This window comes from Pongo pygmaeus, chromosome 16 (assembly GCF_028885625.2).
Source record: "Pongo pygmaeus isolate AG05252 chromosome 16, NHGRI_mPonPyg2-v2.0_pri, whole genome shotgun sequence".
NCBI lineage: Eukaryota > Metazoa > Chordata > Mammalia > Primates > Hominidae > Pongo > Pongo pygmaeus.
The window spans coordinates 76663091-76678860 of NC_072389.2; the positions used below are offsets into that span (position 1 = coordinate 76663091).

The window sequence follows — 15770 nt, forward strand, 5'->3', positions numbered from 1 at the left end:
TTTCATTACAAGAGAATTGTGGAATGATGCTTTTGCATTACCTTTTTTGAAAAATAAGAAATAGTTTTTTTCCCCCCTCTCCCTTTGGAAAAACACAGATCTGATTACGTCAGTCCCTGCTTAAACCCCCTTAGAGGCTTCCTCTTGCTCATTTGAAAATGACAGAACTCATAAAAACGGCCATAAGCATCACTGGCACTGAATGGAATTGCACAGCACTGCTTTCTCAATTGTCAATAAAATGACGTACTTCCATATCAGCTGATGATCAACAGCCACTACATCAAGCTGCCCCCTACTTCTTCCACTCTGGGAACCCTGGGCCTCCTCAAGGCCTCCAGGACAGCAGCAGGCTCCAGGGCCTGCTCCAGCCAGTGTCCTGTATCTGCTCTCTTTTGTGGATTCTGAGGCCACACACCCCTTCTGCTCCTGGAGAGTCCCCTGCCTTCCTCAGGGGCTTTGCAAAGGTGTTTCCTTCTGTCTAGAACAGTCTCCCACGCTGTCCCCTTTGACTTTGGATGACTTTTCTCATCCTTCCTTTAGTCGTTCATAGTTGGCTTCAATAAATAAAGGATAGACGGGCAAGTGACTGATCAGCCATGCTTGAGAGGAGGAGGCCCTGGCACATGGGCGTATGCCGTAGATCTCCATTGTCTAGGCCTAGTTAACCATCGCCGGGAGGAGAAAGGGAGGCTGTGGATTGGAGGCTGCCAGCCCTGCCTTCTCCTTCTGTGTGCATGTCTTAAGGAGAAGCAGCCTGGGATCGGGTGATGCCTCTTGGCTGTGAGTATTATCATTTGCAAAGAGGAAAAGGGGAAATAATCTGAATATCTGGGATTCCAAAAGTTGTCTTGTACCAGGTAACAAGAACCTTCTTATCTCCTCTGACCAGTTGTGGGGTGAGAAAGAGGATGAGAGCAAGAGTGAAGCAGAAAAGGGAAAGAGAAGGAGATAACCTGAAGTGTGGCCTGAAGACTCCCTGACACTTCATGGGAATCCTTGACATTCCGTCTGGAAACCATTTTGCTCATGTCCTCAGAGCTATGGCTGCAGAATTTTCTTTTGCCCAGTTGTGGGTTACAGGTCAAGTAGAGAGTCAGCCCCAGGCAAGGGCACGGGAACTCAGACTGTAGGTCAGCATTCCAGAGTTCCTGGAGGAGGAAGAAAAAGGACTGGGTTAAGGAGGCAAGCAGGGGTGGGAATCTACCCTGAGATTCTTAGAAACAGTTCAAAATAACAGCAAGTTGACCAGCTCTCAAAGTGTTTTGTTTTGTTTACCATGCCTCCCTTATTTTCTTATTATTTGCTGGGCACAGGCTTGCCTTGACTTTACAGTCCACATAAGTTTACAACCAGGAAAATGAAAGGAACAATTTTACAAGCATCGTGATGGATCCTGGTACCTCCTTTAGAGCCTGAAATTAGGAGTTTGAATGTAGGTCCATTTTCATCCAAATGCTAGCAACATAGGGAATTATACAGGGGTTTCCTTCCCTGCTGGGACACAATTCTCTGAAGCACAGTTAGGATGAAAACACGAGGTTTGTAAGAGCTGAGAGCAGTGTTTTTCAAAGTGCAATTTTCAGAACTCTAGGCCCAAGAGATGTTTCGCTGATAAAAGGATTCCAGGTCAAATACATTTGGGACACTCAGCATCATCTCTCCCCTCTCAGGCAATCTCAGTGCTTGTAAGTGAGAAAACTGTGTTCCCCATAAGTTTTCCCCCAAAGGGTCTGGCTGTCCCGCATTGCCTTCCCGTGTGAAGCCCTGTTCACACGTTGCTCTTATTCCAGTTCCACATGCCCTGAACTCCCAGGAGGTTGCTCTCAGCAGTGAGCCATTCATTCCTCAGAGATTTGGGAGCCCTCACCACGTGCAGACGCTGTGCTGCAGGCTGGGAACCACACGAGAAATGGCTGAATGTTCTGTGGGTGTGGCTGTAGGCAGAGGGCTGATCAGTGAGGTGGGGCGGTGACAGTCTTCTATAGGATGTCGTATGCATCATTTATCACCTTAACTAGGACAAGAGAATGAAGGGGGTACTGTTAGTAATTAATCAATAATTTTAATAGGACAACAGGTGTAAGCTAGAGCTGTCTTACATAGACAGAACTGACACATGACAGAGGAGTTATGTTTCTTGTCTGTCCCTTTAGGAGCTGCCTCTAGGGCCAGTGGATAATAATTACAGGGCAAAAGGTTTACAAGTCAAAATTAAAAGGGACTTTCTAACAAAGAGCCTCTAAAAACAATGTGGGCTATTTTATGAGGTAGTGAGCAGCTCATCACATCAGCTATGCAAAGGGGTAACCCACCCTCGAAGATGCCGTGTACAGCTGACACTGACATGCTAGGCAGGCCCCCAGCCTAGGTAAGTAAGTACAGGCCAGCTTCTGACTGTGATCTGAAGCACCTATTCTTGGCTCCCTCTTTTGGTGCGGGTGAGTAAGCTATTTTATATGCAAGGACCACATTCTGCTCTTCCGATTCATACATAACAGACACATTTGGATAAAAGCAGAAATATAACAGGACTGAAAGATTAAAACTTGCTGTCTTAGCATACTTAATATTCACTGATGCTTACACATAATGTAAATATCTCTTTGTTTAAAATGAGTATAGGCTGGTCTCTGTGGCTCACGCCTGTAATCTCAGCACTTTGGGAGGCCAAGAATGGAGGATCACCTGAGCTCAGGAGTTTGAGACCAGCCTGGGCAATACAGCAATACCGCCTTTCTACTAAAAATAAAAAATGAAAAAAAAAATTAGTCAAGTGTGGTGGCGCACACCTGTAGTCTCAGCTACTTGGGAGGCTGCAGTGAGAGGACTGCTTGAGCCCAGGAGGTGGAGGCTGCAGTGAGCTGCAATCATGCCACTGCACCCCAGCCTGGGTGACAGAACGAGACACTCTCTCAAAATAAATAAACAAATAAAACAAATATTATCTTGACTTTAAAGAAAGAGACTTTCTTGTGACATATAAGCAAAATATGGTCAAAACAATTTGACCAAGGTTGAAAATGGACTGGAATCACTTCCAAGGAACCAGCCTAGGTCTGTCGAATCAAGTTTGCTCACTAATAATCGTACTTTGGTTATGTCGGATGTTAACATTAGAGGAAGAGGGTGGGGGTTGTAAGGGGATTCTTTGTACTATTTGTGAAACTTGTCTAAAATTATTTCAAAATTAAAAAATAACAAACAAACAAAACCACATTCTTTGCTCCTGAGCCCTGTTCGCTCCAGACCTTATGTGATGAACTCACTCCATTCTTTAAGATCCAGCTCTGCAGAGCATCTCAGATTCCCTGTCCTGAGGCAGGCACTCCTGTATGAGCTCCTAAATACTTCTGCATTTACCTACCACCTACTGGTATGGTTTTCTGACTATATTTCATCTTCTTCGCCTTACGTGGAGTTTCTTTTAGAATGGAAAGTTTTCTTCCTTTCCTCTTTGAATCCTAACACCAAGGCTACACTCAGCACTAAATACGTGTCTCAAATGAATGAATAAATCAATCCTGTTTGAACAAATCATATTAGTTTTGCTTTTTAAAAATTATGGTAAAATGTACATAACATAAAAATTTCCATTTTAACCATTTTTAAGTGTATAATTCAGTGACATTAAGTACATTCTAAAGTTGTGCAGGTTTTTTTTTTAATCAGTTCTAAATGGTTTAAACTGGCCAGTATTTACTAGAGCTGTTAGATCGACTTAATTTGGACCCATGAGACTCGTGACACTCAGAATTAATCTAATCCCATTTACACCAGGTGCCTCCCATCAAAATCTGTTTGATCAAGTGTGGAATTATTTCATCCCATTGGAACCAGCTCTTGAATCAGTCAGAACTGGCTCTGCCAGGCTCCGGGCCAGTAGTCGGCGCTCAAAGTGGTGTTTCTTTCTTTGGCCTAATCTCTTGGGTTGCCACTTTCCCTTTTGTTAATTTTTTTTTCTTTTTCTGGAGGACAATCTTCCCTGGGAGCTCCCTTCTGCTTCCACGAAGCGCTCTCCACCCAGCCCTGGTGCGGCCTGGCTCTGGGGTAGGGAGCTTGCATTCTGCCACCTCCTTCATTGTCCTCTCGGTACACCTGCACTTTCAAAACAACCCCTGCAGGCAAGCTTTGGAGGCAGCGATAAACAAACAGGCTGACTGAAATTTAGGGAAACGCCTGTATCTGGACAGCCTCTTCAAATATTTGTCACCCCCTCCCTGCTCTGGGGAAAGAAGAGACAGTTCCTCTCGGTCACTCTATTTCCTGGCTTCCCAGCTCTGAACACCTTGGCTCGAATGTAAAGAATTTGGCTCTGAATTAGGACTCAAGAAACTGGGCCCTAGTAATTTTCCTGCCATTAACTAAACACGTCACTTTGGTCATGCCCTTTTGGGGGCAATAATTTCCCAATTCGTAAAACGAAGGGATCAAAGTTTGATTTTTATCATTATTAATGATAATAATAATAACAATTATTATTTGCAGCAGGCATTTTTTTTCCCAACAAAATATTACCCTGAATAAGACAAGAAAGAATCCCGAGCGGTTCTGGCTGTCAGGGTGTGTGTGTCTCCTCCCCATGCTGTCTAACCCCAGTTGGAATTTGGAGAGCTCTTGTCCTTTCCCCTTGGCCTCAGAAGGAGCCCAGCGCGTCCTACCTTGCGTGGGAGTGTGTGTGTGTGACCAGTGCTCCTTCCTGCCCTTAGAGTCACCCTCCGCTTCTCGCACAGGTTTACAGAACCACTTGCCTCATCCGCTCACCGCTTTGCCTCCGCCCCCTCCTGATGCTGCCGGAATGGCTGTTCCAAATGGAAGGATGCCCGCGTCCGTCCCATGCCCCAGTCCTTCAACAGGTCCCACAGACCTCAGGATAAGATGAACGCGGAATTCAGGGCCTGGTCTCATCCGCCCTCTCCCTTTTCCTCTCACTTAGACGGCCCTGGCCAGCTGGGCCACTCTCCACTCTTGCCCCCTCCCGCCCTCGTGGCCTCTGTCTAGACCGTGCTCCCTCCTACTGGGTGATGTCTCTTCCCCTGGGACCCAGGGCCATCCTGTTGTTGACCTCGGGGGTCGGGGGTGCGGATGGGGGCCGGCCCTTCCCGCGGTCGCCGCCAGGGGGCGGCAGGAGCGGCTCCAGATGACAGCGGGAGGCCGCAAGAGGGGAGGGAGGAAGGACCGAGGGAGCGCGGATCCGGCTCTCCGGTCGCAAACTCGGAGCCAGAGCTCTCCGCGCGCTCCTGAACCGCCGGCCGCCCGCGCAGCCCGACGCGGAATCGGGGCACAGCGGGAGCCCGTGCAGGGCGGGCACGGGGCGGCTGGGCGGCGGCGGCGGCCGTCCATGCGGCGGCGCTCTGGGCTGCCCGGCGCCGGGAACCACGCGGGGGCGAGGTGAGGCGGCCGCCGGTCGCTCTGGGACGCGGACCGCCAGGTGAGCAGAGCCGCGCGCCCCGCGTCCCCTGCGCGCCGTCCGCGAGGCCTCGACCCGGCTTCCGCTGCCCAGGCTCCGGCCCCCGCTCTCTGGCCAGCGGGGCGGGCTGGCGCGGGCTACCCAGTGGGTGTGTCCGGGGCGCCGCGGGCTGCGCCGCTCGGGGCTCGGGGAGCCAGCGCGCGCCTGGTCCGTGCGCGGACGGCTGCGCCTCCTTCTCTGGTTCTCTTCCTTGCTGGGAGTCTTGCTCTGTGCTGGCACCAGCGCTCACCCCTCCACCCTCGACTCTGGGGACAGTCTTAAACTCTAGGGACAATCCACCTCAGTCGTCCCCGGGTCGGGGCCCCGTGCTCCCCGGGTCGGGTCGGAGGGGGACCGGGGAGTGCACACCCAGCCCGTGCGCCCCCCACCTCAGCCTCGCCTCCTTCCCGCCTGGGGCCCGAGAGCCGGGCAAATCTCGGTCAGCGCTCCTTGAGTCCTGGCCTGGGGCCTCGGATCTGTGTGTCTGTCTGTCTCAGTTTAGTTGCTGCAACCCAGCGAGCGCCTGGAGCCCGAGTGGATGGGTTGTTTCCGCCAACTCTGGACACTTCCTCAAGTGCAGCCTAAGTACCTGCGGCCCCTTGGCACACTTACAGAAGTAGCTTTGCACAGCGAGCTCACCTTGGAGCTCTACAGATCTGGAAGTTAAGTTTTCTTTTTCTTTGAAATAACATCAGCCCTGACTTGGGAAGGGGATTTCAGGGCGTTCTGGGGCCCACCTAAGTATCTGGAATTTGTGGTCTAATAAGTTTTTTAAGCAGTCCACACCCAGCACCGTACCTCCCAGCCTCCTTTGCCGTCTTATTAAAAGTGCATGCTTGCTTCTCTACCTGTCTCCTTTGCGACCTCTACCACGCTGCGCTTCGCCCTTTTCGGGCTATGAGTCTAAAGCTTGGACGTGGGTAGCAATCGTTGGATGCCTGTTGGAATTTGGTATTAGAGAAATAGATACCCGAGAGAGATCTAAGGAATCGCCTTGTCCAACCCTCCTTTTGCAGTTGGAGGCACCCAGGACCCATAACAGTCTGAAGATTTTTCAAGGGTCACACAGCTTTTAAAATCTGCATGTCTTCTACTTGATTGATATTGTTGGAGGTGATGGAGTAACTGGGCTTACTAGGGTCTTATTGGATCTCAATATACAAAGAAGCAAACATTTTAAAAATGTGACTTAAAATACGGAACTCTTCAATTCCTATAGATTTTTGTTGGCATCATAGTTGAATTCCTTTGTAAAACAAAATCCTAGCCCTGAAATTAATGTGAGGAAGCAAGCAGATGGGCGTCCTGGGACTTTCCTATAAATCTCTGCAGGGCTGGAGCAGGGATTTCCCAGAGGTCTGGGCCTGGGAAATGAGTTTGGGTGATCAGGATACTGGAGCCCCTTCTGAATAAGCAACTGGGTTGGTTTCTTGTGGGGAGGCTGGCCAGTTGAAGTCATGTGATCTCCTCTGTGCCCAGCACTGGGCAGGGCACCAGGTTGGCATTACCTTCTTTTCAGTCTCCTATGCCATAAAGAAATGTTTGTTACTGGCTGTTAGGGAAAGAAAAATACAGCCCAGAGTTTGGGAGGAAGATCAGGGGTGGGGAGATTTTTGACTTGGAGTTTGTTTTTGTTTTTGCCTAGAAAAACTTGTGGAGATTGCAATCAGTTGTCCTACACAGAGGCTATGTATTGCCTTCTTCTCCATCCCCCACACTTCCCTCCATGGTACCACTTTTATCCTAATTGCTGGGAGTCTCAATGTTTAAATGTTCCCAACACTCCCATTCTGTCCCCCACATTTATAGCTCATTCATCGCAAAATCTCTTCCACATTCTTTTGTGATATCTGAGGAATTATTTCCCTGTCTCCATTCCCACTGCCCCCACCTTCAACCATGTCCAAATTACAGTAATAATCTCCCCTCTTGACTCCCAGCCACGAGTTGCTTTCTTCATTTTAATCCATCTTCTTTCATGCTGATAGATTAATATTTCTGAAATTCTGATTTCACCACATCATTTCTCTCAAGAAATCACAATGGCTCCCCAGTATTCACTTCTATTTAATTTATCTCCAACAGATATTTCTGAGCATCTGTTATGTGCCAGGGACTGTTACTATGTGCCAGGGACTGTTACTATGTGCTGGAGCTTAGGCTATGAACAAGACAATATCATTGCCTTCAGGGAGTCCACAGGCTAGCAGATGATAAATAACCACCCAGGGGAGAAAGGGAGGTAAAGAAATAACCGCAATACAAGGGGGATGTGCAAAACATCAAGGAGATGCGAATGAGGGAGAAATTGCTTCTGCATGGGAGGAGCTAGGGCAGTTACCCCTGGGCTTTGAAGCCTAAGGAGGAGTTCAAGGAGATGGGAAAGGCTGGTGGGGAGGGAGGACAGGCCAAGCAGAGGAAAGAGCTTGAGGAAAGACAGAGATAGGAAAGTACTGTATGGACACAATTGAATCCAGGTTAATTTTCATCAGGGCATTTAAAATGTTTCCTAATCCCAGTCTACTTTATTGATCCAAGAGCCATCCCAACGCCTTCCTGCTTGAAGGCCATCCCTCCACTCACCCAGTTTCTTTATCATGGTCTTATCTGCCCTCCCCACACCTCCCATCCCCAGCTCAGAAATTCAGATTTCCCCTCTTCTGATCTAAATTTTGCCAGGCAGTGTATCCCACCCAGCCTTTCTTGCACACACTCCTGTGTCTCTTCCCTGCATTCTTTGCGCCTGCTCTATGTTCAGCCTGGATGAGCCTCGCCTCCCCAGCCACTCTGAGGTTTCCCCCGAGCATCCTCCTTGGGCCTCTCCAGGTCATGGAACACACTGTCTGCATGTTAGTGGCCCCAACACACTTGAAAGCGCGTGACTACTTGCCTGGGTTTGACCCCCTATCTCACTTTTCCCTTCTCTCTCTTCTTCTTTCTGGTTTTCCCACCTTTTCCCTTTCTTTGCGTGTGTATGCAGAATCGTGATGTTTACTTATGCTCAGATGTAAAGGTTTCATGTGTATTGGCTGAATATCCTTGCTGTGAAAATGAATTAAAAATGTCATGCTGGAAGCCAACACATGATGCAGGCTGACGCAGGCAAGGAGGAGATTCAGGGAAAGCTCTGGCTTTAGGCTGCTTTGCTGCCTCTGGCCCCCTCTTGGTATCCCCCAATTTTACTCCTCCTCCGCAGGACTGCTGTGCTGAGGCTGGGACACCCCTTCATCATCTGGACCTGTTTTGCTCTCTTTTCCTCCTACCTTCAAAACTTCCTTCTGTGCCCACAGCCTCGCTGGCTTGTTAGCCTCATTGGGGCCATGCTTAGCGAGCACTGGTGTGTGCAATGCTTGGGGCTTTCAGTGGTTTCTCTTTTAATCCTCCCAGCCACCTAGAAGGGAGACATCAGCATCTGCATTGTACAGGAAGAAAGTTGAGGCTTACTTGCCTGAGGTCAGCAGCTCAGGTTAGGAGCTGAAATCTTAAACCCAGCTCTCTAAATCTGGTGTTCTTTCCACTATATCATTATTTCCTGAAACAGTTGTCCTGGGAACATCTGAATCAAAATTCCGACCTGGTGAAAGAAAAACTCAGGCTCCAGGGTGGAAGCAGGGCTCAAGAACTGGCATTTTTAAGATTACCTCAGGCGATTCTTCTGCACGTCCAGGTTTGGGGACCACTGCCCTGGGCTTCCTTTACAATGTGGTTCTAGCGACAGGTGGTGGGTTAATACGCCACTTTATCCCAGGCAGCATGTTCCTTTTTGACAGAGACCCTGACTTTGACTCTAAGGAGTGAGTAATGGAGAACTGTGGCCAAGGCCAGGAAGAGGGTCCTCTCTTTTGGCCCGAGGGGTCTTTAGTTCAGTCCTGAAGGCCCAGCCCCCTCAGCTTACTCGAAGGCATGTAAGCCCACCTGCCACCAGACTCACTGTGAATTTCTTTTGGGACCTGAATGAGTGCTGAGGGAGAAAGACCAGGGTGGGTTTGTTCAAGAGCCCCAAGTTGCTTGGTTTGGGACCCCCCAAATAGGGCTGGACAGGCAAAGCCAGCCCCTTCCTCCCTGCAGGCACGGTGAGTTGAACCTCCTTTCCCAGAATGGGATCTGGCTGTTGACAGGTCTCTTTCGTTCAACAGGCCTTGCTCCACTTCCTACCCACCCAGCCTCAGTTTCCCCATGTGTAACAAGAGGATGGCCAAAGTCTGGAGGGCTGGTGGGGGACCAGTGTATGGGTATGCAGAGCTTAAGGCAAAGCCTTAAGGCACATAGCAGGCGCTCAGTGTCAGTTCTCGCCCCATTTCTTTACTCCGTGCCTGATCAGTGCTTGAGACAATTGGAGCTCAATATATTGCTGTAGGAAAAATGTATATATAATCTCAGGCCCCCTCAAATCCAGGATTTTGTGTCTGAAGGGCACAGGGCTGAATGTTACAACTGTGTATTCAAACCCAGCAAATGAACACTCCCGGCTGTGCGGTGATAATAATAATGAATTATCCATCCAACATCCCTGCTCGCCCCACTCCCCTTCCCCAGCTTCCCTTTAGATTCCCCAAAGAAGAACCCAAGGAACAAGAGGCAGCAGTTTTGTGCATTGATGCGTTGTCTTGGGAAAGTGGTCTCTTTTTGTTGACCTCTTTTCCTGTCTACCCAGTCACCCAGCTGAGTGTACTGCCCATGTTGTCTTCTCCTACCAGCCTTTCTGAAGCTGATCACTGAGGTGGCATCCCAGGCAGTGGTGCCCCTTAGCCCTGCTTCTCTAGGGCGTGGTCCGAGGGCAGTGAGCCAGGCTCACAGTGCCGCTGTGTCTTGTCCTAGGAGGGTGGCACTGGGCAGCCCACAACCGGGTGGGCAGCATGTGGCCTGCTCCACCCTCCCGGCCCTTGGCCAGCTGCCTAAGGCCTGGCCAGCAGTGAGGACCAAAGCATGGAGTGATTAATGGGCGCCCCATCTAATCTCCTGCCAGGGGAAATGAAGGGCCAGCCATGGGCTGGGAGCTCGTCATGACCTGCTCCAGGTGGGCTTGGAATGCACCCAGCTCAGGATGGGGATTAAGGCTTGAAAGACAAGAGGAAATGAGATGTTAACCCTTTAGGCCTTGGCCCTCTGAGCCCCAGTAGGGAAATCACAGGGGAATTATCTGCAGGCATCTGATGAAAGGGGGCATCAGCTTTGATTTACGGTGGGGATGCAGCCATGTGACTACAGGGGTGGGAGGATGACGAGCCATGTCTTTGACTTAACCATTTTTCTTAGAGGCACAGTCACGAGAGAGAAGAAGATTAATTTCCTATGAAAAAGGATAAACGGACTGCTGGGAGGCTGCCCTACCTGCTTTCTTCTTGGAAACCCTCCGATCATATCAGCAAGCTACAAATTTGTAGTTGCCAGACATACTTTTCGCCCTGAAATGTTGCGTCTCTGATCACTTGTGATGTGAAGGAAGAGGAGCCCACCTCCTTTCCCCGGCCAGGCAGCAGCACAGTGGTGCTGAGGAGGAGAGCACTCTGGAGCCAGGTCCTGAGTTTGAGCCTTGGCTCTACCAAGTTTTGGGCCTTGAACAGGTTCCTTGGCCTCTGGGGCTGTAGTTTTTCCACGTGGAAAATGCTCAAAACTATCTCAGGCGTGTAGAAAAGTGCCACTTGAATGTTAGCTATCACTTTTTTTTTTTTTTTTTCCCCACTTTGGCTGAATCCTGAGCCTGTGTCTCCTTTGGGAAGGACAGAAGCAACTTCTCTTCCAGGGCTCCAAGGCTTGCTTTGGGTAAATTGACAACTGACTCTTTGATTGATCTCCCTTGTTTGACCCCTGACCGTCACATGCCTTGGATTCTGTCTGGCTTGCTCCTCCCTTTGCTCCAGCTCCATGGTTTCCAGCTGCCCCTTTGATGACATTACCCTGCCCCTTGTCTCCTGCCCTCATGCTAGGTTGTCAGGCTACTTGTGGGCTGGGCTGTGACATCTGTTGGGTTCTCCAACAGATGGCCAATTCTGCACTGGCTCTGCTCCTTGCTAGCTTTGCTGTGACCTGACAGTCCCAAGCCAAGTGGCTGAGGGTAGAGAATGCAGCTGTCTTGAGAGCAAAATCAGGAGCCATGGAGGCTGTCTGGCCTGGATGCAAATCCCGACTCTGCCCTCCTTTCTGGTTTCTCTGCCCTCTCATTGCCTTGTTCTTGGTGGGGGATAATAATAGTTATAGTTACCTAATGATTGACAGGAGGATCAAATCCAACCGTGCACATGAGGCCCCTTGGGAACCATGTAGGAGAGTTTATTGCTGGTTGTAAGGTGAGCCCTGAGGGTAGAGCTGTGTCTTCAAGTTTTGAAGTCTCATTACAGGGTGTGTAGTGACAGTATAGCCTTTAGTTCCATTTAGTGTCTTTTCCAGAGCAGTCAAGTACCCAGGACCTGCTTGACTTTAGTGATGTTTTAGTTGAGGCCCAGGATTTCATTCTGCTTGAAGTTCAGAGGATCTTCTGGTCAGCTAAGCGGGGAGGAGCTGCCATTACAGAGCTCCATGTCAGGTACTGGGATTTACCTGGGTTCTTTTATTTAATCCTCTCAACAACCTGTGTGAACTAGACACTATTATTTCTACTCTACAGCTAGAAAACTGAGGCTCAGAGAGACTAAGGAATGTTCACAGGCTCACACAGCAAGTAGACATCAGAGTGATGTTTGAATTTCAAGTCATCTGACTCCAAAACAAATACTGGCGGTGGGGCCGGGGGGAGGAACTCTCAGGCCAGTTAGTGAGTACCTCAGTAAGGAAAGGTCTCTCCCTGCTCTCAGCCTCTCACAGGATGCTCTGTCTTCTTGGCCTCTTTCACATGAGCACATATACGCATAAGGCCACTGCTGATATTCCTCTGTTTTCTCCTTGATATCGGCTTATGTTTTAATTTAGCACATGCAGATTTGTCTTTTCAACTAATATGATTTTGTGTCAACATTTCCCATTTTCCACTTAAGCAGGGTTCCCATTTTTTAAAGCACAATGATGCTTTGCATCATTTTGCTCCATTGCGGTTTCCTTAGCCATTCCCCACCCTCTATCAGGGATCTAGGTTGTTTCTAGTTTCTCCCACTCTAAAAATTGGCACGACCAACATGAATGTTCAATTTGCTGATGTTTATTTATTTCTGATCTCGTGTTCTGCTTTGGAAATACACTTCCCAGCCATGTGATTACCAGGTCAAAAGCAAGAACTGTAATAAGAGTGGTCCGTGCTGCTCATGGGGTCTTCAGAGAAATTGCACCTGGGAGGCCCAGACAAGGGGGACCCAGAAACAGAACAGGTGCTTGTTTTCTGCCTACCCTTCCTTTCCTCACTAGTTACTGTTCTTTCCTGAGGCTCAGATTGGAGGAACTTGATACCTCACTCTTAGCAAGGGGTGTGAGAGGTACTGTTCGAGTGGTGATTTTCTGAGTTCCAGAGAGGGAAGTTATTTCAGTGTCCACAGAAGTCCCTTGGAGTGGAAGGTCTTGGCTGCTTCTGAGATTGCGCTGCTGTGCGTTAGTGGTCCTGTGTGGGCACTGCTATGCAGTCATTCACTCAGGCATCCAGTGCTTTCTGAGCCCCTACTGTGCATCCGGTGGCAGCGCCATGCACTGTAAAGTGTGTGAATTCCAGACCTGACTGCATGTGTGGCCGTGGGCAGCTTAATCTCTTTAAGCTTCAGTTTCCTCCTGTGTGAAATGGGCTAACAATCTCTGTACATGCTGTAGGAATTAGAGGAGAGAGCGTAGGTAAGGTGTTTGCTCAAGCCTACAACGTATGAAGGGCCAACTGTTGTGCAGATGAACACTAGAACTTCTTTCTTCTTATAGATGAAGAAGGTGTGTTCTTGCCTGGGGATGTGAGAGGCGGGGAGTAATATTATACTTACAGCCTTAGCAGGGGGCAGGTGAGAGGAAAAACACTGTGATAAACATGCCATAGAGAGGCTGGGGGACCCAGACAGGCATCAGATTCAGATTGGTGGGAATTCAGAAAGACTTGGGGTGGGATCTGCCTCCCAACAGGAGGAAACAAGGCTGGGGGAGAGGGAAGAGGTAGAAAGGAAGTAGAAGCCTGTTGTGTTCTATGGGAGGGCTACATTCTTGAAGACCTCGCAGTATTCAGATCTCTCCAAATTCAGACTTTTCCCCCTACCGAATAAATGTAGAGTGTGCATTTACTTGATATGATCTCAAAACACATAGCTTTGCTTTGCTGTTGCTTCTCATGTGGTCGCACTCTGTCTCACATTGCACGGTGGGCTCACTCATAAATTACCCACTCGGTATCTCGTGAGGCTTTTTTGGCTTTCTCAGTTGCCAAGCTGGTGGTTGTGGTTGTTGCTGTTCTCATCATCATCATCATCATCATCATCTCAGTATGTTTTCAGTCTGACACCTGCGCCACCATTTGACAGACTGTCAAGACTGGGGGTCCGCACATTTTCTTGGAAAGGGCCAAACATTAATATTTTGACTTTGCAGGCTGTGTGATCTTTGTTGCAACTAATCAGCTTTGCCTTTTGAGCACGAAAGAAGCCGTAGACAATAGATAAATGAATGGGCAGGACTGTGTTCCAGTGAAACTGACTTATGGGCACCGCAATTTTAATTTCATATAATTTTTATATGCCATAAAATGTTCTTCTCTTGATTTTTATTCAGTCATTTGAAAATGTGGCAAAAACAGGTAGAGGATCAGGTTTAACCTGTGGGCCAGAGTTTGTGGACCTCTGGTCTAGACGCTTAGAATATTTGAAAATTGTTTTAAATTGTAGGAAGAGTGAATGTTAAAATATCCTGATAGTCAACAAAATCATTCATAGACATTCCAGTGCTGATAAGAAAAATGCTTAATTCACAAGTTCTATCAAAAGATTGGAGTATTTATCAGCTTGAATGGTACCAACATAGGCAGTTACTTTAATACAATTTTAAATTATTTAGGTAGTTATTCTAGTGAATTAAAAATTTTAAATCATATTATTTCAAAATTTTGGTACCAAATAACCTTATTAATATTGTTATTGTCATTCTATTTTTTGATTTAAATTGTATACCCTGTCTAGGCACAGTGGCTCATTCCTGTAATCCCGGCACTTTGGGAGGCCGGGACGGGAAGATTGCTTGAGCCCAGGAGTTCGAGTCCAGCCTGGGCAACAAAATGAGACCCCATCTCTACAAAACATCAAACTATTAGCCAGGCATGGTGGTGTGCACCTGTGGTCCCAGCTGGTGGTGTGCACCTGTGGTCCCAGCTACATATATGGGAGGCTAAAGTAGGAGAATTGCTTGAGCCCAGGAGTTTTGAGGCTGCAGTGAGCCATGTTCATGCCACTGCAGTCCAACCTGGGTGACAGAGTGAGACCCAGCCAGAAAGAGAAGAGAAGAGGAGAGAAGGTGAAGAGGAAGGGGAAAGGGAAGGAGAAAGGAAGGCAAGAAAAAGGAAAGGAAAAGAAAAGAGAAAAGAGAAGAAAAGAAAAAATTTTATACCCTACACAGGTTTATTATTGTGTACTCTTCTGAAGTCCAGCAGCTCTGCCTGACTCCCAACAGCCTGCTGGCTGCAGTTTGGAACTTGATTCTAACTGGAATTTTTTTATTGTAAAAGGCAAGCGAGAGCATAGATGGAGCACCAAGGCTTGTGTCTGGCACACAGTGAATGTGGAATAAACTTTTGCTCCCTCTTTTCCCTTTTCTTTCCTCCTCACTCAAAAGTTCTGTATATTTGGTCAGATCCAAAACATGCTGAGCCTCTTTGAAATTGTTACTTTGGTTTTTTCCACATGCAATAAAGTCACTAACCTTTTTAAATGGAAACAAAAACAAAGACTGTTAGAAAGCAGAGTTTCCCCTCCCGGGTCACCAGCTTTCCCTTACTGGAGAATAAGCAGTGCTGTGCTGAGACAGCGACTGGCCGGCCAGGGCCAGAGGGAGGCCCCAGGTCCGAAGAAGGCGCCTCCACAGACCCAGCTCTCCAGTCAGGAGGGGGGCGCCGGGCCTGCTGGCTGCTCCTGGGTGTATCTTGGTTTCAGAGATTCCAACAGTAGGAAAGCCAGAACCTCTCCAGATGGAAGACCACCAGCCCCGAAGGTGACTGTGATGCTGTAGTTCTTGGCTCTGGAACATGTTTTTGCTGTGTATGTTGGATGGGAGACCCGTCTTAAGTAGACGTGTGTTTGTGTTGTTTAGGGGGTGGTGGCGCACAGCCACATGTGCTTTCTGGCCTGGGATCTGGCAGGATGTGAAGGGAGGCAGCCGCTGTCCTTTGGCTGGTGAGATCTTTCATTATTCTGTTGGGCAGGGGGCTGGCATTCTTCCT

At 48.6% G+C, this 15770-nt stretch overlaps 2 protein-coding genes across 5 annotated transcripts in view; one reads left to right on the forward strand and one right to left on the reverse strand.

The window, feature by feature from the left end:
• Positions 1 to 770: 770 nt before the first annotated feature.
• LOC129014273 (cancer/testis antigen 62) lies at positions 771 to 4966 on the reverse strand. 3 transcript variants are annotated; one of them, XM_054451471.2, is made up of 3 exons: positions 4868 to 4966; positions 1871 to 2017; positions 771 to 1151 (listed from the first exon to the last, which is right to left on the reverse strand). In XM_054451471.2, exons 2-3 carry the CDS (start codon positions 2003 to 2005, stop codon positions 876 to 878), a joined length of 411 nt encoding a protein of 136 aa, XP_054307446.1. In that variant the 5' UTR covers positions 2006 to 2017; positions 4868 to 4966; the 3' UTR covers positions 771 to 875. The 3 variants fall into 3 exon arrangements, with proteins under 3 accessions (XP_054307446.1, XP_054307444.1, XP_054307447.1); XM_054451469.2 differs by lacking the exon at positions 4868 to 4966 and adding an exon at positions 4765 to 4859; XM_054451472.2 differs by lacking the exon at positions 4868 to 4966 and having other exon boundaries at positions 1871 to 2179.
• A 347-nt stretch (positions 4967 to 5313) lies between these two features.
• THSD4 (thrombospondin type 1 domain containing 4) overlaps positions 5314 to 15770 on the forward strand; it is a 681844-nt gene continuing 671387 nt past the window's right edge. The window contains exon 1 of one of the 2 annotated variants that reach the window (XM_054451459.2): positions 5314 to 5431. The gene's annotated coding sequence lies outside the window, so the exon portion shown is untranslated. Of the gene's footprint in view, positions 5432 to 15667; positions 15724 to 15770 lie in introns of those variants that run through there. The other variant, XM_063652717.1, reaches the window with a different exon arrangement.